This window comes from Stigmatopora nigra, chromosome 5, assembly GCF_051989575.1.
Source record: "Stigmatopora nigra isolate UIUO_SnigA chromosome 5, RoL_Snig_1.1, whole genome shotgun sequence".
Classification (NCBI taxonomy): Eukaryota; Metazoa; Chordata; class Actinopteri; order Syngnathiformes; family Syngnathidae; genus Stigmatopora; species Stigmatopora nigra.
The window spans coordinates 516394-538660 of record NC_135512.1 but is presented as its reverse complement, the minus strand read 5'-3'; the positions used below and the strand labels follow the sequence as shown (position 1 = coordinate 538660).

The 22267-nt window shown below is 44.8% G+C and overlaps 2 protein-coding genes across 3 annotated transcripts; one reads left to right on the top strand and one right to left on the bottom strand.

The window, feature by feature from the left end:
• The first annotated feature begins 262 nt into the window (after positions 1-262).
• On the top strand, positions 263-18529 carry cc2d2a (coiled-coil and C2 domain containing 2A). The gene is made up of 39 exons (XM_077716748.1): positions 263-450; positions 571-655; positions 944-991; positions 1053-1133; positions 1246-1366; positions 2069-2160; positions 2341-2502; positions 2612-2827; positions 3077-3236; positions 3314-3450; positions 3645-3776; positions 4052-4261; positions 4326-4432; positions 4499-4639; positions 4929-5085; positions 5161-5429; positions 5757-5934; positions 6015-6168; positions 6442-6589; positions 6721-6823; positions 6916-7119; positions 7273-7365; positions 7431-7522; positions 8936-8950; positions 9764-9931; positions 10038-10193; positions 11172-11268; positions 11356-11448; positions 11536-11718; positions 12112-12126; positions 12206-12400; positions 13464-13553; positions 13624-13737; positions 13803-13937; positions 14016-14138; positions 14221-14279; positions 16595-16790; positions 16852-17058; positions 17273-18529. Exons 1-38 carry the CDS (start codon positions 431-433, stop codon positions 17035-17037), a joined length of 4935 nt encoding a protein of 1644 aa, XP_077572874.1. The 5' UTR covers positions 263-430; the 3' UTR covers positions 17038-17058; positions 17273-18529.
• On the bottom strand, positions 17141-22098 carry fbxl5 (F-box and leucine-rich repeat protein 5). Of its 2 annotated transcripts, XM_077716746.1 has the most exons (11): positions 21956-22098; positions 20691-20906; positions 20460-20555; positions 19453-19636; positions 19186-19371; positions 18906-19031; positions 18679-18830; positions 18260-18342; positions 17812-18198; positions 17600-17748; positions 17141-17539 (listed from the first exon to the last, which is right to left on the bottom strand). In XM_077716746.1, exons 1-11 carry the CDS (start codon positions 22037-22039, stop codon positions 17463-17465), a joined length of 1740 nt encoding a protein of 579 aa, XP_077572872.1. In that variant the 5' UTR covers positions 22040-22098; the 3' UTR covers positions 17141-17462. The 2 variants fall into 2 exon arrangements, with proteins under 2 accessions (XP_077572872.1, XP_077572871.1); XM_077716745.1 differs by having other exon boundaries at positions 17141-17748.
• Positions 22099-22267: the final 169 nt, after the last annotated feature.

Below are 22267 nucleotides of genomic sequence, written 5' to 3'. Positions count from 1 at the left end.
GTTCAAATCAACCGACTCGTTTTTTCGCTTTCTGTAGTAAAATAAAATAAAATTAATAGTTCGCGTCGGCCCGTTACTTGGCAGCGAAAAAATGGAACATACGCTATGGGCGGGTTGTTTACTATGCCGACCAATAGTGTAACGTTTCTCGATGACGGACAGGCCGATGTAGCCAATGACTTATCATGTTTTGACGTCATCGGAAATCCAGCCAATGACAGCTCATCCTACCCCGCGTCACAATGTTTGCTAATAAACCGGGGATTAGCAGCGACGCTTAAACGCTGTAAACAAACTTCCTCGAAATGAAATACGCATCCCTAATTATAAAATGGAATACACAAGCTTTCTAACAACTTCCAGCGCGAAGACCAAATATGTGCGATGTATTAATCACATTTAAACGTCTAATACACTCTTTCCCATCGCAATGGCTTCTCCGGGGGCGAGGTAAAGTTGTTAACACGCTTTTAGCTTGATGCTACAATGCTACCTAAAGCCAATGTCATTCATTTACACGTCAAAGCTATGGCTAGTTCTCTCCTAACTTTATTGTTTATTTTTAAACAGCGCCATACGGGATAAACTACGCAAACAACGGCGTTCCTTGCAAGAAACCTTCGTCAAACTCAAGAATGGGGACGAAGATGAGCAGGTTAATTTTGTACAATAATTCTTTTAAAAAAATACAATGTGGTTTGTTTTCATTGACTGCATGTAATGTTTATTTATATACAGAATATTGTACATGACGTAGTTAGGGTTGATTCTATCTCATAATGAATTTTGACGAATATTATGGCACGAAAATGTTTTTTTCCTTAATTTTCCATGTTTTTTTGTGTCTGATTCCACTTTTTTTTTTTTTTTAAATAGCTAGCGTTTAATTTTCAGGCATGTGTCCAAAAATGGCATCTAACTTGTCTTAACCTGTTCCTCGCAGGCTCTTGTTCCGCCCTCCCGACCGAGCGAAGATTCGTCGACGATGAACGTACGTAAACCATTTAAACGTGGTCTTGGTTTTCCCCCTGACCGTCTTTTTTTCTTTGCAGGAGACCCAAAGTAGTGAGGAAGATCCCGGAGAAACTTTGAAGAAAAACTTGAGGGCGCAGAGACAGATGAGAAGAAAAAAGGTTTGTCTTCCATTTTGGACGGGGTGGGGGCACGTTTATATTAATACATATTTTATTCATGAAATTACAAAGGATTAAGAGTACTGACTTGTTTTTTTTTCTTCTTCCCTAGCTGTTGGAGAAGCTTTCCGGCCAAGAATCTCCCATTGATGACGTTGAGGAAATCCTCAGTGATCCTCAGCACAGTCAGGATGAAGGCGGGGCCAAAAGATCCACCGTGACCTCACGTTCAAGTAGGTCCTTTTTTTCTGATGGGCAAATTTGCTTTCAGGTCAATGTAGAAAACTGATACTACTTCTACTGCTATTACTAATTCACTTTGGGTTTGTCCTATCCACCACAGTGAAAAAAAAAATCATTTTAGCCTCTAAGTGAATGTAGAAAATTACTATTACTACTGCTACTGCTGCTACTACTACTGCTACTACTACTGCTACTACTACTGCTACTATTACTACTACCACTACTACAACTACTTCAAATTTACTTTAGGCTTGTCCTGTGACCACAGCAAATCAAAATATAAACTACTACTGCTACTACTATTACTAGTACTGCTACTACTATTATTTCTACTGCTACAACTATTATTTCTACTGCTACTACTATTATTTCTACTGCTTCTACTATTATTTCTACTGCTTCTACTATTATTTCTTCTACTACAACTATTATTTCTACTACTACTGCTATTATATCTACTACTGCTACAACTACAAATTGCCTTTTGACTTGTCCCGTGACCACAGCGAATCAACATTTTCCATTCCAGCCTCTCTTTTTTATCATCATTATCCTCCCCTACGTCAGCCAGTTTTTTGTACCCCCACACTAAATCTATGTATCTCTCATAATATATCTAATACCCGAACCGATTCGTCGGCCCAACTGCAATTTTTAAAACAATAATGTTAATCTTTGAATTTGTTTTCTAGGCCGAGCATCCAAAGGCCCCAAGAGTCTGTCCTCGCAGCAGTCGGACCGCTTCGTCACGCGGCGCTTGGAGGAGAAGTTGAAAGCGGCCAAGGTAAGCGCCAAAAGACATTTTCAACACTTTTCCGTAAGAGAAAGAATTATTAGAAAAAAAATACATAGACAAAATTGACCTGGAGTTTGATTTATTTCATAAAGACAAGACAAGACATATTAATGAACATATACATTTAAATATGGAGCTAATTTCCAAGAAATTGATGGTGTGTTGCAGTCTCAAGGCGAGAGTCTCCGCCTCCAAGAGGCCTCGGTGGTCGCCGGCGGTCGCCGTGGAGACAGGCCGTCCGCCGTTCAGGCTGATTCCGACGCCGATTCCGCTCACTTCTTGCCCCAGGCCGCCAGTACCAGAGTCAACTTTCGGGGCCCAAGCCAAGCGGTAAGGCCGGCCGGGAAATTAATTTCAAATACGTTGGACGTCTGTGGCCGTCAATGCTATGGAATGACTTGCCGAAAGGTGATCGATCAAGTGCAGATGTTTCCAACAGGCTGAAAAGATGGGCGTGAGCGCAGACGACGCGTACAACTTTTTCACCGTCAACTTTGAGCCGCAAGCGGAGGAAAAGACCGGCGAGAGAAGTCGCAAGTCGGGTCAAGATGACGACCGAGACCAGGAGGATGAGGAGAAAGAGGACGACGAGGTGGAAGGGGAGGTAGAGGACGAAGAGGAGGGGGAGGAACAAAGTCCAGAACACCAAATTGAGGTACTATTTACCAAAAAAAGTGATATCATTTTTTATAGCAAATATTGTAGAACAAAATTGGATAACATTTTACAGCGCGAAAAAAATTGACATCATTTTTTATAGCAAATATTGTGGAACCAAATTGAGTAACTTTTTACAGCGTGAAAAAACTTTAATATAATTTTTTATAGCAAATATTGTAGAAGGAAATTGAGGAACATTTTACAGTGCAAAAAAATTTGCCGTTCAAAATGGCTTCCCTCCCAGGACGAGGACCGGCCTCTGGTGCCAGACCAGGACGGCGGCGTCTTTGCCCTGGACCAAACGCCCAAAGACTTCCTGGAAGTGAAGCGCGCCGAGTACCTGGGCCTGCGGGCGCTGGCCGTTCGCCAGCGCCCTCTGGTCTTCGAGCCCAGCTCCCGGAGGGGTACGTACGTCCGCCCGCCCCGCCGCCCTATTTCCCAACACGCACAAACTCCTCACCACCCCGTCCGTCCGTCACAGTGCCCACCTCGGCCAAACTGCCCGAGAACACCACGCCACGCTACCCGGAGGACGAGGGGCTCTACGTGGGAGAGCGCCTCAAGGTGGCGCCCTCCAACGAGAACATTCTGGAGAACCGTGTTTTGAGAATGGACCAGGTGAGGGGGAAGTCTGTCGGGGGCGGGTTCAAACTCGCTTTATTTTTGGTTTCAAAAAAGTGAACCTACTGCCTGCTATTTTGGATTTTTTGGGGGGTAAAATGGGCGTTGGCCTCACAATTCTGGGGTCACGGCTCCGATTTTTTCGTTTTTGACATTTTTCCGATATGAACAGTTTGTAACGTTGCGTTCAGGGCTCCAAGTGGTTCGGTGATGACGGGAGGATCATTTGTTTACCCAACCCAATCAAAGAATCATTGAGCAGACCGCCACTCTTCCACATGGAGGACGAACTGGACCCCGCCCTGCAAACGGTCTACGCCAAGGTGGGGTTTGCTTTTAGTTTGGACCGTTTTTTTAGACTCCAGGCATTTTCCGACTAATCGAAATCGGTCCTCGGACCTTTGGTTGCCTGTCAAATGGTGACAGAGAGTTTATTGTCAAAGTACTGTTGAAAACAGTATATTTAGATATTAAACTCTCATGAAGACCGGCGACCAAACGTCCTTGGCGACCAAACGTCCTTGGCGACCAAACGTCCTTGGCGACCAAACGTCCTTGGCGACCAAACGTCCGGTCACGATGGAAATGTCTCCCACAGCCGCTCCAGTCCAAACAGACCAACCCGTCCGTGTCGTGCGCGGCGGACGGCGCCGGAGACTACCAGCTGGACGTGGACGTGTCGGGCCTGATCTTCTCCCACCACCCGCTCTTCAGCCGCGAGCACGTTCTGGCGTCACGTCTGGCCCAGCTTTACGACCGCCACCTGGACCGCCAACGCAGTAACCTGACGGAGCATCTGAGCGCCAAGGTCCGCCCACCCCCATTTGTCCCCGCCCCCAGAACAGATGTCAAACTTTCTGTTCACTCTCCAGTTAAACGGGCTGAGGAACACCATGAGGAACATGTTGGAGATCCACAGCGAGCAGAACCTCTCCCAAGCCATGCAGCAGAGGATCGTGGAGTACAGCGCGGAAGTCAAGTAAGCGCTCTGGGCCATCGGGGGGCGCCACCGTACCGCGGCTCACATTTCCCCGTGTGGCGGCAGGAGCACGCGGCAGCTGCGGGATGGCGAGCAGGAGAAGGACAGGACCTTGTTGAAGAACTTGGTCAAAGTGTGGAAGGAGCTGAAGGCCCTCAGAGAGAAGCAGAAGTTCATCAACACGCCTTACAAGCTCTACTTGAGACGGTAGGATCACGCTAGTTTAGCTCTTACCGTATTTTCTCGCACATTAGCCGCATCCACGTATAAGCCTCTCTCTTAAAAATTGCCTTAAATCAGTTGAATTTGTCTTGTATAAGCCGCCACCTTAAAATTGCCGTAATCTAATTAATGCGCATATAAGCCATACCCTGGATTCAGGCATGTTTTTTAGCGACAAATACTGCTCATATACGAGAAAATACAGTATAGACTGGAAAATACACCGGTAATCATTGGATTAATGGCGGCCATTTTCCTGAACACGCGACTCCAGGGAGAACGTGGACCGCCAGTCGGACCAACACGAGTACGAGAAGGACATCTTGTGCGAGGTTTGGGAACTGGAGGCCGAGGCCGAGGTGGACTACCAGGCCAAGATGAGCGACTACCACAAACGGCTGGACGAGTGGAAGGCCTGGAGGAGGAAACGGGTAGGCCCACCCACCTCACCCACCTCACCCACCTCACCTGGAGGGAAGCCACCTTAACGTCCCTCCCCCCTGCAGAAATCCAAGAAGAAGAAGAAACGCAAGAAGAGATCGCAGGACGAAACGGAAGAGGAAGACGACGACGACGACCCGGAAGCCAGCGGAGCCGAGAGTCCCTCCGACCGAGGCCCCCCCAAGCCGGAGCCCCCGGAGAAGCCGGACTCGGAGGCCGTGGAGACGCTGGTACGAGAGAAAGCCGCCAGGATCCGCCGGAGGCCCGGCGAGGCCATCTTGGTCCCGGAGCTGACGGCTTCCGGAAACGTCTCCGAGGGAGACCTCCTTCCCAGGTAGGTTTTTGTGCCGTCCAATCCGCTTCAACTCTCTCAGTAATACTCGTCTCATCTCATTTGAGGAAACACTTAATTGTCGTTTGGGTGGCGGGGGGTGCTGAAGTCTATCCTCGGAATGAGTTAGTTAGTGGAAAATCAGGAAATATAATATACATCTATACTCTTCATTGGAATTTCATCCTAAAACAGAAAGTCGCCACTCGTGATTGACTTTCCCGGGCCGCACACAATGGTGCAGCGAGCCAGACTTGGCCCCGCGGGCCGCCACTTGACACCTGTGCTTTAAATGGATTCTTTTTTTTTCTCTTCTTTCCGGCCTCCCAGCGGCGAAGTAGCTCGCCGTAACGAAGTGGCCCGTCGCTTTGTATTCGTGAAGATTCTGTACAACGACAAGGAGGTGTCGCAGACCGCCAGCTGCCCGCTCATGCCCGACTTCCGGGTTCATTTTGGACAGATTTTCAAGCTGAGGATTTTTAACGGTCCTCAAAGCATCACCCTACAAGTATGGCGCAATCCCAACTATTTATTGCCACTTTTAGGGGCTACGGGCAAGCTTGACGCGTATTTTTGTGACTGGGGCAGGTTTACGAAGACCTGGGCACGTTGCACACCTTGCTGGCGCACGTCTACGTACCCGTGCCGCCTTCTTCCGTGCTGGCGGGAAATGCCTCCATCGAGGAGTTTGAGTTCAGCAGCAACCAGAGGGAGATGTTTGACCACGACGGCGTCGGAAGCGGTACGTGGAGCGCCGCCCGGGGCTGTCACACTCGGAACGCGGGTCGATTTAATGTCAACTTGACCATTTTAGACCTAATATTTAGGGGTTTTTTTACAAATGGAATAAAAGAAGTGGATTAAAAGCCCTGAATATTCCATTTTTTTTCTATAAAGACTATGCAACGAGCCACATTTGGCCCCTAGGCCGCCACTTTGACACATGTGGTCTAGAGGGAAAAAAGACAAACAAAGAAAAGCGGGCATGAAAAGTGATCTCCGGTATTGTTTGCAGGCATCCCCATTTCCTTTGGCGGCGACACGTACGACAGCGTGATCCCTTTGACCTCTGGGAAGCTGTCGTGCTGCGTTTGCTGGGGCGTCGGCGAGGACAACATGCCACTGGCGCCGCCCGTGGCGCCGCATCCTTCCGCCATTCATGGGTAGGACTTGTCATCCCATTTATTAGTAAAAGTAGACCAAGGCTTTCAGACTCGGCTTATTAAAGGACATATTAAGTCACATACTAAAGGACATAGGACATATCCCATTTTTTTCTTTTTGCTTTTCCTAGCTTGAATTTCCACGGCAACATGAAAAAAATTGGCGAGTGGGCCACGCAGTCTCGACTGGACCCCAACGATCCCATCAACGCCTCCGTCATGCAGATACTCAAAGTAAGCGCCGGCTAAAAACCTTGGCGCTTGTGGGCGCTTTTCCACGCCGCCGTTTCTCACCCTCACCTGGGGGGGTCGTCCGCGCCTCTCAGGTGGCTGGCGGCGGCCCGGTGACGTCCCCCGACTACTTCCGATTGGAGCAGCTGCAGGAGGAGTTTAACTTCTCCAGCGGCGAGGAGCTGGCGCGATCGCGCCGCTTCCGCCTGTTGACGCTACGGAGCCAGGAGGTTCCCGAGTTTCGCAACTACAAGTGCGTCCCCTCGCGGGAGCGCGAGGTACCCGAAAAGGTCTTTCACGTAAGTACACCACGCTAAATGTCCTTATACATCTAACCTACTTATTAAAAACAACCTCTTAAGATACACGTGTCAAAATGGCTGCCCGTGGGCCAAACGATGACCAAAAACAAATGTAAATGTGAAAAAAACTCATCTTTTTCTTCTCTCCAGGACTACGAGAAGAGGCTGAAGGAAGGCGAGATGATCGACACGGAAGAACATCTGGACTTTCACCGTGCCCTGGTGGCCAAGTACCTCCAGACGGTGAGACGTCTGGCCTGGCCAATGGCGGCCATTTTGGCTCTAACACCACTTTTGTCCCCTTTCAGATCCGCGAGGCGGTCATCCACAGGTTCCTCCTGGCCAGCCATCACTTCCTGCTCTCCGACATGGTCATCGAGGAGGAGATGCCGTGTTTTGGGTAAGTGTTTTTTCCCAAAATACTCCTACCGCTTTTGCATAATCTCCCTTTGCCGTCGCAGGTATAGAATATTTCCCCCATTTTTTAGGTACATGGTAAAAAACGGGGGAAAACTGCAGAAATATTTTTTTAATAGTATTCACCCGTTTTTCGCAGGTTTTTATTTTTGGGTGAAAAACGGGGGAATGCTATCTATAGTAGAGCTTTTCATCATAGTTGCTGTGGAACTAAGATTTGCTCAAAAATAGGACAGCCTCCCTAGATTGTTAATACTTTATCAGATTACAACATAAAAAAGGAATAACAAATTAAAATCACTTTTTTTGCCTATGAATGAAGTCAATTTTAGCCGCGCTTTTATTCTTTTCGTATAAATTTGACAACTGTTTTGGCAGATTGCGTTTCCATTTTTGTTTTGACTATTTTCCAAACCTCCAAATTTTAGCTACGTTAGCTTCTATTTGTTTTGGTCCAACGCAAATACGTTAGCTTTTTTAAAAAACATTGTTTTGACTATTTTCATCCACTTTGAATTTTAAATGCCCCGCCCCTTCCCCAGCCCAATATCAGTCTAAATGAATTGGACATCCAAATGAGTGAAAAGTGTCCTCCACAATGCTGAAAAGGTCTATTCCCTTTTAATATCCAAAGCATGCTGCACGTTCCCGTAGACTGGGGGTCGGGAACCTATGGCTCGAGAGCCTTACATGGTTTTTTGGAGCTAAAATAAGGCAAGAGAGCCGAGCCCCGAACGCACCAATAGGTATTGACGCTAACTCTAGTTAAAATTTTGAACAGCAACGACGTCACAATATTGTCAAAAGACTTTTTCTACCAAAACACACACATTTTCATGTATTTTGACTTTGAAATTCTAAAGAAATAACATTTTTAAATGAGTTTACGGCTCTCTTGGTCCTAAAAAAAAAAGGTTCCCCGCCCCTTGTTTTAGTAAACCAAGCACTAATCCCATGTACTCTTGTTGTATTTCCCTTTGCATGTTTTTTTTTTTTTGGCAAAAAAAAAAAAATCATAAAAAAACAACCAAAAAAAAATGTGAAAAAAAGGGGAGCCCGTTTAAGAAGAGTGCCAGATCGCCACCTTCGAGATGGCTCTGACTTTTTAGAGATGAGGAGTCCAAAGCTGTTAGAAATGACTGGCAGGGCAGAATTGCTCAAGTAAGTCACGTCAAATCTCGTCAAGTCAAGTCACGTCACGTTTGTCACGTGTGATTTCCGCTCTCGGACCTTCCGTGGCGTGCGTGGCGCCCTTTTTTTGGGGGGGGTACATTTCCATCATGGCAAAGTGGGTGGGCTCCAGTATTTTGATTGATTGATTTATTTATTCTTCTGTTCATGTTTTCTCTTGCATTGATTTCTTTTCTTTTCTTCCGCTACTATGCATGTTTAACAGGGGTGCCGGTCCAGGGTATGTTCTGTTCTTTTATTTATTTATTTTGGTTTTCAAGCTAGCTGGAGCTAATGCTAATGCTAAAGCTACAACGCCAGCCTGTCGTACGTTAGTCTTTTAGACGGACGGATGGAATGGAAGTCCGGGGTGTCCAAACTTTGCCTCGCCGGGGGTGATTAAGCGCTAATGTGGACAAAAGCTTGTCAAAATTGACTGGATTTTACATAGAAATATTTAGGGAATCAAATAACTACAAAAAAATATTGTGAATGTATTTGATTATTTTTTGGTTGATGCAAATATTTTTGGAAATCAATTGAAAGACAGAAAAATATAGATAATAGAAAAATAAAAGAAAGTATTAAATTAATTAATTAAAACATTAAAGTGGCTACAAAAGCTTGGATTAAAATAAATAATATTTAGATATAATGTAATTTTTTTTCTGTTTTTTTAATTTTATTTTTTTTTACAGATAAACCTAAAATAATGCCAAGACAAAATTTGTAATTTAATATGTAACTGTATGATAGCTAAAATATTTAAGGAATAAAATAATTATAAAAAAACATTTTCCCCCATTAGATAAATAGATAGATAAGGAACAGATAAATAAGGAATTAAGACTATATTAATTCATTTAATTCATATTTTTGGACATCTAGCTTGACGTCTTTTATTTTGAAAAATCATCTTGCCAACAAGAGAGTTTTAAAAGATAAAACGAGCTAACTTTGGACACCCCTGATATAGCTCAAGCCCCGCCCACTCCCTACCAGTTTTCTCACTAATTTTTCTCTGGTTTCCCACCACCCTGGACCGACCAAACAGGATCCTGGGCTTAAACCTCTTCCAACTGGCCGAGCCCAAACGTCCCCTGAGACCTCAGAGGAAGGAGAGGAAGAAGGTGACAGCTCAGAACCTGGCGGACGGCGACATACGTCTCCTGGTCAACATTTTGCGGGCGTACGACATTCCCGTGCGACGCCCGCAGGGAAGGTCAGCAAAAAAACAAAAAAAAATGTAAAAAACAATTTTTCAGGCTCCATTTTTCTAATTTTGCAAAATGTTTCTCTCCTCCCCGGATGACGTCACCAAACTTCAGCAAAACAGGAGCGTCGCCTCAGGGCAACGATTGGCTGGTGGGCCAGGTCCAAGTGCGACCATTCGTGGAGGTCTCCTTCCAGCGCAACGTCTTCCAGACCACCACCGCCGACGGGCCCAATCCGTGCTGGAACGAGGAGCTGCAGCTTCCTTTTCGGTAAGTCACCTGGCTTTTTGCTAGCTAGTAAATGATGAATAGGTGGCTGTGTATCCACTCCCGTCCACTAGTTGGCGTCACGTCGGAAATTGGCGGCCTCAAAATGCAATCAAGATTTTTTCCCCGCTTTTTGTATTGATCGGAAATGCATTTAAATCGTGTTTTTGGTAACAATGACGAATAGGCGGGTGCGTTTCCACTCCCGTCCACTAGTTGGCGTCACGTCGGGAATTGGCGGCATCAAAATGCAATCAAGATTTTTCCCCACTTTTTGTATTGATCGGAAATGCATTTAAATCGCTTTTTTGTACTTGTTTTGGGTATAAATTATGAATAACTGGCTGCGTTTCCACTCCCGTCCACTAGTTGGCATCGTGCCTTGCCATTTGCCAAAATGACGCCAGAGGAAAGTGACCCATTATAGTGTGGCCATGTTGTAGTCCTCTTTGGGTTTCCCAGTCCGGCTAATCCCCAAAATATATGTCTGTATAAGGTATCTGTTATTTTATTTTGAAATGGTCGCCATAGTTCGGTGTCCTGCTTGACAATGTCCCTGGCCTCCCATTGGCTGTCTTCCATGTTTTCATCTTTTTCAGTTTTTCCTGTGCTTTAAGCAACTTTGTTCTATGCTAAGTTGTTTTGAATTGACATTTTGAAATGTGTGCTAACTCATTAGCTTAATTCTTGTTTTTGCATGCTTATTAATGCATTCATAAATCATTTTCTTAGCATTTTTATCTCTTTTGTGTTTCTCACATATTTCATACAAAATTGGGCCACTTTAATCATTTTTGAAGTGTTTATTTGGCCGTTTTTGTTGTTGTTGAAATACCGCGGAAACAAATGAGAATTTACATATAAAATCCAATTCATTTTGTCAGTACAAGTGCCACTGTAGCGTGAATTTTATGACTTATCTTGCCCCCTAATATGAATATTGTCTTTTGTATTTTTCCCGCCCCGTTTACCCACATTTAGCGCCCCCAACAACGACTACAGCGTGGCCAGCTTGCAGTCGGTCAAAGACGAAGTCTTCATCAACATATTTGACGAGGTGGTCCGCGAGATGGCCGGGGTGAGTGGTCGCCGGCGGCGCGGTGGAGGACGTGGACACGGATGCGGGCTTGAATGGGGGATTGAGCCAGCGTCCACGTGTACGCAGAGCGACGGCGGTGAATCGCTGCACGCTCGGGTGGAGAAACACTGGCTGGGTTGCGTCAAGATTCCCTTCAGCACCATCTACTCGCAGTCCAGGGTGAGTCATGTGACCAACTCGGGGAAATATGTCATGTCGCTATTATGTATGGTTAGAATGACATTAAAGTGTATGAATTGGTCTCAGATCGAAGGCACGTTCAAGGTGAAGACGCCGGCCGTCCTGCTGGGTTACAGCAAGGAGCGTGGCCACGCCCACCCCAACGCCGGCGTCTACGAGGGCGCCCGCGGGCTCTGTCGCGGGGCCTTCATCGCGCTCTTTGTCACCGTCGAGCCGCTGCTGCAACCCGGCGAGTCCATCCGGGAGAAGGTACTTGTTTCAATTTCATATTTTGGGGAAATTGAATTGCATAATCATTCAGAAATGTATAAATCATGTTAAAAATCATTATAATCAGTCAAAAAAAAAGATCAATTCCAGATCAGGTGTAACACTGAGTAGAAAACGACCATGTGTATGTAGTAAGGCTTTTTTTCGTAAAAATCGACATAGTATAGTAAGGATTTTTGTAAAAAAAAAAAAAACGACCATGTAAAGTAAGGCTTTTTCCCCTCAAAACGACATATAGTACGGCTTTTTTCGTAAAACCATGTAGTAGTAAGAAAGAAAAAAACTGCTATTTCCATAACTTTTAAAGTCTTGACTTTTTTTTTTTTTTTTGCATGGTTGTACGCTCGCCATCATGGATTTGACCGCCGGTAGATAAAGGAACTCAAGGTAAATAAAAGAAGCCCGGCCGGCTCCCATTGGTGGAAATCTCCATAGGACTTTTTTGTGTGCCCGTGCCCACTTTCAGTTCGACAGCCAAGAGGACGAGCGTCTGCTGCAGGCGGCCGAGCGCTTCGAGCGGGCGGCCGGCGAGGAGTTCCCGGGCCGCCCGTGCGCCACCACCGCCGTGGACCTCAACGGCAAGACGGTCTTGGTCACCCGCTACATCCGCCCGCTCAACCCGCCGCCGGAAATCTTGTGCGGAAAAGCCCAGGAGGACGCCGTGAGTCTCTAAAACCTCCCAATGTTACCTACGTTAGCTCGTTAGCTGCGTTAGCTACTGTTTGTTTTGGTCCCAACGCAGCTGTGTCTGCTGCTTTAGCTCTGTTTGGTTAGGGTTTGGCTAGGGTTAGGGTTTGGTTAGGGATTGGGTTTGGATAGGGTTTGGGTTAGGGTTTGGCTAGGGTTGGGGTTTGGCTAGGGTTAAGGTTTGGCTAGGGTTTGGGTATGGCTAGGGTTAGGGTTTGGCTAGGGTTAGGGTTTGGCTAGGGTTAGGGTTTGGCTAGGGTTAGGGTTTGGCTAGGGTTAGGGTTTGGCTAGGGTTAGGGTTTGGCTAGGGTTAGGGTTTAGCTAGGGTTAAGGTTTAGCTAGGGTTAGGGTTTGGCTAGGGTTAGGGTTTGGCTAGGGTTATGGTTTAGCTAGGGTTAGGGTTTGGCTAGGGTTAGGGTTTGGCTAGGGTTAGGGTTTGGCTAGGGTTAGCGTATGGCTAGGGTTAGGGTTTGGCTAGGGTTAGGGTTTGGCTAGCGTTAGGGTTTAGCTAGGGTTATGGTTTAGCTAGGTTTAGGGTTTGGCTAGGGTTAGGGTTTAGCTAGGGTTATGGTTTAGCTAGGGTTAGGGTTTGGCTAGGGTTAGGGTTTGGCTAGGGTTAGGGTTTGGCTAGGGTTAGCGTATGGCTAGGGTTAGGGTTTGGCTAGGGTTAGGGTTTGGCTAGGGTTAGGGTTTGGCTAGGGTTAGGGTTTGGCTAGGGTTATGGTTTAGCTAGGTTTAGGGTTTGGCTAGGGTTAGGGTTTAGCTAGGGTTATGGTTTAGCTAGGGTTAGGGTTTGGCTAGGGTTAGGGTATGGCTAGGGTTAGGGTATGGCTAGGGTTAGGGTTTGGCTAGGATTAGGGTTTAGCTAGGGTTAGGGTTTGGCTAGGGTTAGGGTTTGGCTAGGGTTAGGGTTTGGCTAGGGTTAGCGTATGGCTAGGGTTAGGGTTTGGCTAGGGTTAGGGTTTGGCTAGGGTTATGGTTTGGTTCGGTTTAGGGTTCCACAATCGACATAGGGCTTCTGTTTTGATGCAAAACAGGCTCAAGCAGCGCGATTTGTGTCGCTCATCCCGTCGCTACCCGACAAAGTGTCTTTTTCCGGCATTTGCGACCTTTGGAGTACGTGTGATGTGAGTACGACGCCGATGGCTGTTTAAAAAAAAGGGCGTGGCCTTGATTTAGTTTGATACTTTTTTTAAGCAATTCCTGATGTTGCTGGCGGGAGACGAAGAGGAACATGCCGTCTTGTTGTGCAACTATTTTCTCTTCCTGGGCAAGAAGGCGTGGCTGATCATCGGCAGCGCCGTTCCAGAGGTGAGATTAGCCTTTGCTAGCCTAGCTTAGCCTAGCTTTTGCTGTAGCTTTCTGATTTTTTTCAGGGCTCGAGCGCCTACGTGCTAACGTCGGAGCAAGGCCGCTACCTGATCTGGAACCCCAGCAGCGGACAGTACTACGGACAGTACGACACATTCTGCCCCCTGCAGGCGGTCGGATGCCTGGTCAACGCCGAAAACGTCAGTGAAAAAAATCCATGCATTTCAGCCCTCTTTTATGACAAAGTCATATTTATTTGTCATTTATTTTTGCGCCAGGTTTGGTTGAACATTCAGGAGCACGCGTCTCCCATGAGGATCAACTTGGACGTGAGCCGAGCCGCCGGCTGGCGCCCCTTTTTCAACCGTTCCTTTGCGCACCCCGGCCTGGCCAGCGTGCAGGTGGGCCTCCGCCACTTTTCCTGCAAAAATATACATACCGTGTTTTTGACAACGAAAATGAATGTCCTTTGTGTGCGTGCAGCCCGAGCAGCTGGCGTACCGGAACTCCGACAAAGCAGCCGCCGCCGAACTTCAGGAAAGGTCAGTCCACTTTTGACCATCTATGGTAGGCTAGCCTTACTGTGTCGTTTACTATGTCATTTTATTACAAAAAAAAGTCTAACTATACTATGTCGTTTTTAAAGAAATTTAGTCAGGCTTTTCTTTGTTAAAAAACGACATAGTATAGTAAGGCTTTTTCTCTCAAAAAACAACATAGTATAGTAAGGCTTTTTCTCTCAAAAAAACGACATAGTATAGTAAGGCTTTTTCTCTCAAAAAACAACATAGTATAGTAAGGCTTTTTTCTTCAAAAAAACGACATAGTATAGTAAGGCTTTTTTCTTCAAAAAACGACATAGTATAGTAAGGCTTTTTCTTCAAAAAAACGACATAGTATAGTAAGGCTTTTTTCTTCAAAAAAACGACATAGTATAGTAAGGCTTTTTTCTTCAAAAAAACGACATAGTATAGTAAGGCTTTTTCTTCAAAAAAACGACATAGTATAATAAGGCTTTTTCTTCAAAAAAACGACATAGAATAGTAAGGCTTTTTCTTCAAAAACACGACATAGTATAATAAGGCTTTTTCTTCAAAAAAACGACATAGTATAGTAAGGCTTTTTTCTTCAAAAAAACGACATAGTATAATAAGGCTTTTTCTTCAAAAAAACGACATAGTATAGTAAGGCTTTTTTCTTCAAAAAAACGACATAGTATAGTAAGGCTTTTTCTTCAAAAAAACGACATAGTATAATAAGGCTTTTTCTTCAAAAAAACGACATAGTATAGTAAGGCTTTTTCTTCAAAAACACGACATAGTATAGTAAGGCTTTTTTCTTAAAAAAAACGACATAGTATAGTAAGGCTTTTTCTTCAAAAACACGACATAGTATAGTAAGGCTTTTTTCTTAAAAAAAACGACATAGTATAGTAAGGCTTTTTCTTCAAAAACACGACATAGTATAGTAAGGCTTTTTTCTTCAAAAAAACGACATAGTATAATAAGGCTTTTTCTTCAAAAAAACGACATAGTATAGTAAGGTTTTTTTCTTCAAAAAACGACATAGTATAGTAAGGCTTTTTTCTTAAAAAAAACGACATAGTATAGTAAGGCTTTTTCTTCAAAAACACGACATAGTATAGTAAGGCTTTTTTCTTCAAAAAAACGACATAGTATAATAAGGCTTTTTCTTCAAAAAAACGACATAGTATAGTAAGGCTTTTTTCTTCAAAAAACGACATAGTATAGTAAGGCTTTTTCTTCAAAAACACGACATAGTATAGTAAGGCTTTTTTCTTCAAAAAACGACATAGTATAGTAAGGCTTTTTTCTTCAAAAAACGACATAGTATAGTAAGGCTTTTTTCTTCAAAAAAACGACATAGTATAGTAAGGCTTTTTATCTTCAAAAACGACATAGTATAGTAAGGCTTTTTATCTTCAAAAACGACATAGTATAGTAAGGCTTTTTCTTCAAAAACACGACATAGTATAGTAAGGCTTTTTTCTTCAAAAAAACGACATAGTATAATAAGGCTTTTTCTTCAAAAAAACGACATAGTATAGTAAGGTTTTTTTCTTCAAAAAACGACATAGTATAGTAAGGCTTTTTTCTTCAAAAAAACGACATAGTATAATAAGGCTTTTTCTTCAAAAAAACGACATAGTATAGTAAGGCTTTTTTCTTCAAAAAACGACATAGTATAGTAAGGCTTTTTCTTCAAAAACACGACATAGTATAGTAAGGCTTTTTCTTCAAAAACACGACATAGTATAGTAAGGCTTTTTTCTTCAAAAAACGACATAGTATAGTAAGGCTTTTTTCTTCAAAAAACGACATAGTATAGTAAGGCTTTTTTCTTCAAAAAAACGACATAGTATAGTAAGGCTTTTTATCTTCAAAAACGACATAGTATAGTAAGGCTTTTTTCTTCAAAAAAACGACATAGTATAGTAAGGCTTTTTATCTTCAAAAACGACATAGTATAGTAAGGCTTTTTATCTTCAAAAACGACATAGTATAGTAAGGCTTTTTATCTTCAAAAACGACATAGTATAGTAAGGCTTTTTTCTTCAAAAAAACGACATAGTATAGTAAGGCTTTTTATCTTCAAAAACGACATAGTATAGTAAGGCTTTTTTCTTCAAAAAAACGACATAGTAAGGCTTTTTTCTTCAAAAAAACGACATAGTATAGTAAGGCTTTTTCTCTCAAAAAACGACATAGTATAGTAAGGTTTTTTCATAAAAAACGACACAGTATAGTAAGGCTTTTTTTCTTAAAAAAACGACATAGTATAGTAAGGCTTTTTCTCTTCAAAAAACAATTCTTCTTTCCTGGTTTTGCTACTTCAGAATGGAGAAAGTCCTCCGTGACAAGGTGATGGAATGGCGTCCCCAACGGCCCACCCGTTGGAACCGCTACTGCAGCAATGCCCTCAAGCACTTCTTGCCCAGCCTGGAGCAGTGCGCGGCGGCGCCCGGGGGTGTGGCCCACGAGCTTGCGGAGGGCCATCGCCACGACTTGGAAAACCTACTGGGAGACAACCGGGTTGGAGTGACCTTTCCGTTGGATTTTAAGGCTCTCTGGCTAACTGTTTGCTTTTTTATAGATATCGGGGTTCCCGTTGCACCTGCCCTTCTCGGAGATGGGCCCAGTGGTGGAGGCGGTGCACAGCACGGGGGTGCACACCATCCAGACGCCTAGCGTGGAGTTTGCCCTGGCGGTCTACGTGCACCCGTACCCCAACAACGTGCTATCTGTCTGGGTCTACTTAGCGTCCCTTGTGCGCCCTTGAAACAGGGGGGGGCCCTGTATAGTAAGAATTTATTTTTTTAAAGTAAACTATGAATAGGTTTTTAATTGCTTCTATTTGTACAAATACAAATGACAAAGAAATGTTTGTTTTCTCATCGTACACTTTTATTGCCCGACAATCGTTCACCAAAAAAAATGTACATTTCTCAAAATAGGAACTTTATATCTTCCGTCTTTCCAATAGACAAAAAAAGTGTACCGTTCTTATTTCCCAGGGATTGACCTTCCCGTGTTACAAAGCTGCTTCTAACAAAAAGGAACTCAATGGCGAGCGACGGTGTTCTGCGGAGTGTCAACAAGAGGAGGAATATACCTTTTTATTTCACACGGGAACATACTGGAGGCCACAACCAGTGGGATAAAGTGCAATCAGAAGAGGGCGGGGGGCAGAGAAAGGTGAAGCAGTCACTCTCCAGAACGACAGCAGGCACGAAATCCACACTGAAGGTTCTGGCATCCGCTGGCCGTGTCTGCTTTTGGACCTGAAAGACCGACGACAGCATTTAGTGCAAAATTGATGGAAATGGACAAAGAAACACTACCGTCGATGTTGTCGCAGTAGTAGAAGTGTTCGTCGTTGAGGGCGGGGCACGCCGAGACCAGCTGACCGAGCCCCGCCTCCGTCACCCGTAGGCAGCCCGACAGGTTGAGGTGCTCCAGGACGGGGAGACCGCCCGGTTCTGCCAAAGCCCTACGGCAGAAGGACAGTCACGCTGTTAACCCCCCGTCAACCCACTCCGCCTCCTCGCCATACCTGAGACCCGCATCCGTGATTTGGAAGCACCCAGAGAGACTGAGGAAGGCCAGGCGCCGCCCGGCCGCCTTGCCGTCGCCGCAGCGTCTGCGCTCCGCCCATCGTCCGGCGGCGGCGGCCCTGAAGGCGTCTTCGCGGCGGAAGTTGGCTCGCCGACAGCGGCACGCCACGTCCAGCAGTCGGGCCTCGAGCCGCCGCGCCCACTCGGCCGCCGAGTCCTCGATATCGGCCGGCGTGTTCCGGTGGGCCCCGTTGGGGAGGCGGCGGCGTGGACGGCGTGGGTCGCCCAGTCCCAGCGAGAGTCTCTGCAGGGCGCGGTCCGTCACCTGCTCGCAGCCCGACAGGTCCAGGCGCTCCAGCGTGGCGCAGGCGCCCACAAAAGACCAGCTGCGAGCAAAGGCGAGGACGTGTCGGACGGCGGGACGACGTGGGACGTTTGCCGTCTTACCTGTCAAAGGCCAAATCTCCCACGTCCGTCTGCGTCAGGTCCAGGTGCGTCACGTTGGGACACAGGCTCAGCATCTGACGTACCTGGTGGACAATTGAAAATACTTGCATCAAGACAATCAAAGTATTTCGTTCAATTGCCGGACTTGACTTTTGAAAAATGATGGAATTAAGAATGGAGTAAGTCGTCATATTTGTCATCTTTACGAGTAAATTTAGTGCAACTGCTGGAAAAGTTCCAAAAATAAATATTCAAATGATGAATAAAATGGTCTATGTATAATTCTTTAAGAATTGAAAAGGTTAGAAATTTCTCGGTGGAGTAAATCCATCAAAACCCTAACAACCCCCTGTCGCAAGATGGCCACCCAGACATGCGTTCAGCTAGACACAAATGGTCATGTTTCGCACGGCACGCACCATTTTACTGGAGACGGTGGAGCCGTAAGCCAGCACCAGCGACTTGACGGCCGAGCCCACCGCCGGGAGGAGGTTCTGCGCCATCCCGTCCAGGAGACGCTTTTCCCGCCGGGCCGTGTCGACGGCCCGCGAGTGGTCGTCGTCCACTCCGTCTGAAACGGTGGATGAGCTTTGAAAAATTGAAGGTGGGACGGGACGGTCAGTGGGACAAGGCGTGCGCTTCTCACCCGATTCGTCCACGTCGGCGTCCTCGTCCCAGTCCCGGTAGGCGCGCGCTTCCTTCTCGCGGCTTTTCAGCCAGCCGTCCTCGGGCTCCTGGTCACGCTCTGCCGGCGGCGCGCAGTAGTAGTCGCCTGGAGGCAAGGACATAGTATAGAAAGGCTCTTTTCGTTAAAAAAAAAAAAACGACATATTGTAGTAAGGCTCTTTGTAAAAAAAACGACAGCGTAGTCAGGCTTTTTTTCGTCAAAAAAACGACAGAATAGTACAATCTTTTTGTCTTCTTACCTCGGGCCCAGCGTATGGGGTACAGGTGGCGCCACAGAGAACCAGTTTTGGTCAGTTGGGACCAGGAGAGGCAGACTTGTGCGCAGCGGCAAAGATCGGGCGGCCCCAGGAAGCGCAAAATCCGCAGCAGCACTTCGGCCGGAAGCTGCGAGATGTGAACCCAAGACCTTCCGGCGTGTTCCGTTTCTAGGGGGGGAAAAAAAAGTGACGTTTTTGTGACCAAACTAAAAATGCAATTTTTGCACCAAAATTCTAAATGGTCCTGACCGTGTCCACTTTTCTGGTGGTCGGCGTACTTGAAGGCCCTCTGGAGCTGGTCGGCACGAGTCCACAGGCCGAAGCCCTTGAGCACGTCCCAGGGGCGACGGCTGCGGTGTTGCGCCATCACTTGCTTCTTGATGTCCTTCAGCTCCTCGTAGCTGAAGTGCTGCATCAGCATAGGCTGGAACACCTGAAAGGCACAAAATAGCGTCACAAAGTCACCTGGAATTGCCCCAAAACAAACAGAAAGTCACCTGGAATTGCCCTGAAATAAACAGTGAGCTACAATTGCTCTTCAAAGGAACACAATGTGACCTTAAATTGCTCTAAAACAAGGGTCTCAGACTCTGGTTGGTTATGTGGGCCGGACAATTTTAGATATCATATTTAGATTTTTTTTTTAATTAAAAGAACTGGATTAAAAACCCTGAATATACAGTTTGAATAGATCTAAAACAATGTTAATTTTAGGTTTTTTTAATATATTTTTAGATTTGACAAAATGATTTTTGAACTAAAAACAGGAAAAAAATGGATTAAAAAATGACAATTATGGAGTAAAGAAGTGGATTAAAAGCCATGAATATTGTTTTTTTATAGATCTACAACAATGTTTATTTGAACTTTTTTTTAAATATATTTTTAGATTTGACAAAATGATTTTTGAAATAAAAACAGAAAAAATGGATTCAAAAAATGACAATTATGGATTAAAAGAAGTGGATTAAAATCCCTGAATATTGTTTTTTTTATTGATATACAACAATGTTTATTTGAACTTTTTTTAAATATCTTTTTAGATTTGACAAAATGATTTTTCAACTAAAACACAGAAAAAATGGATTCAAAAAATGACAAGTATAGATTAAAGTGGATTAAAAGCCCTGAATATTGTTTTTTTAATAGATCTACAACAATGTTTATTTGAACTTTTTCTAAAATATATTTTTAGATTTGACAAAAAGATTTTTCAACTAAAAACTGAAAAAAATGGATTAAAAAATGACACTAACCTCTTCCTCCTCCTTCATGTGTGGCAGGAAGTCCCGAGTGAAAGCCTCCAGTTGTTCCTTCAACTGCTGAGCGTAATTCAGCTGCTCGTATTCGTTCTGAATAAAAACACACACAGACAAAAAAATCAAAAACATGAAAAATGGGAAGGGACCAGTCCATGGGATGGCCAGTGCCGCCCATCAATAACTTGACGGAGAAGAGTCCCCAAAATGGCAAAGAAAGGCAGCCACCTTGACATTGTGCAGGCCCTTCTCCAGAAGCAGCAACATGTCGGAGAGTTTGTTGTCGGAGTGCATGTTGTAGACGGTGCGGCAGCGCTGCTCCAGCAGCCCGATGATGTACTCGTTCTCAATCTGCTCGTGCATCTTGAACTCCTTGAAGGTGGCCAGCAGCGACTTCAGGAACGAGCGGAAGTCGCTGTTGTTGGAGAAGTTGGTTTCCGAAAGCTCCACGGGTCAGAAAAAAAAAAAAAAGACACACTCAAACTTAAACTCTTTTTTTTCCACATTTCAATAGAAATCAACAGGACAAGATCGGATACAAATAAAAAAAAGTGCATCCGTTAACACTACATATAAAACATAAACAGAAAAAAAAGGACTCAAGTATTAACATACTCATCATTAAAGTACAAAGTATAAAGTACAAAGTCAAAAGGAATGTATTAAGAAATATTAACATGTCATTTAAAAAAAGATAAAGGGGCTGTAAAACACCAAAAACAGAGCTACTGTCACTGGCTTCCGCCTGACGGCGCCATCTTCGGGAGAAAAAAAATATTTGGATGACGTCGGCGGGCCGGATTAAAGTGCCTCGCGGGCCACATGTGGCCCGCGGGCTGTAGTTTGCCATAAAGCCAAAGCTAGTGATTAGAGTTGACTTGTATTTTTTATGGCAGTTAAAGATAAACAGTGACTCAATAATGTTGACATCAATTTCAGTTTCACTACATTACGCAATCCCATAAAAAAGATTTAATTACTTGAAAAATGACACGTTTATCCAATTGTTCATTCATCTTCAACAGTTCATTCTTTCTGTGAAGCGAAAACGTCAACTTTAAGTGCCAACATTTACTGATATTCCGAACAACATACTTTTTTTAACTAGTATATAAATTCGTTTATGTCCTTTTAAAGGGAAAGTTTAGGTGATTATTATAATTTCCAAACAATCGCCAAAAACAAGCCTGTATATCTCCAACGTCACATTTCAGGACAACAAACAAACCTTCACTGCGCAAGTGCACGTCGCCAAGTATGATATTCCTTAAAATATATTAAATGACATCTTCCATGCTCGTATAAATTCAATCTGTACATTATTTTATTCGGGATTATTCAATTCTAAAAGCCTGTTGCATAATCACGTAACTAGCTCCCTCGAGCTAACACGCTAAAGCTAGCTAGCGTCGCCAATGGTTGCCAACGTTCGACGGGATAAAAATATATACTTTGGCCACCACCGTTTCATAAACACCGTCGTGCACAATCACCTTTTCGGAATAAATGTCCACGAGCTGCTTCATTCGCCAGTGTGGGCCCGTAAAAACATCCACCTCGTCCGGAAAGGGAGCCATGTTGACCAGAGCTCGAGACGATGTGCGTTTGGTATTAGCATGAGCTCGTCGCCGCGTGACGTCATCACCATAGACGAGCGCTTACCCCGCCCGCCCCAAGACGGGTAAACAGTGTGTCGGGATGCGTGCGCACGGCCGCCATGTTTAATGTGTCATAATCGGACTCATTTTAAACGGATTGGAAGTTGACTAGGGATACATTTATTGATTTTGTCTGGTGATTTGGTG

Coding starts and splice junctions, on each gene's coding strand:
- fbxl5 (XM_077716745.1), bottom strand. CDS start 22,039: ATGGCTCCCTTTCCGGACGAGGTGGATGTTTTTACGGGCCCACACTGG. Junction 19,637..20,459: donor ACATGAAGGAGGAGGAAGAG/GTTAGTGTCATT, acceptor TGTGCCTTTCAG/GTGTTCCAGCCTATGCTGAT. Junction 18,199..18,259: donor GGAGATTTGGCCTTTGACAG/GTAAGACGGCAA, acceptor CTTTGCTCGCAG/CTGGTCTTTTGTGGGCGCCT.
- cc2d2a (XM_077716748.1), top strand. CDS start 431: ATGGCTTCTCCGGGGGCGAG. Junction 4,640..4,928: donor TACAAGCTCTACTTGAGACG/GTAGGATCACGC, acceptor ACGCGACTCCAG/GGAGAACGTGGACCGCCAGT. Junction 12,401..13,463: donor GAAAAGCCCAGGAGGACGCC/GTGAGTCTCTAA, acceptor GATGCAAAACAG/GCTCAAGCAGCGCGATTTGT.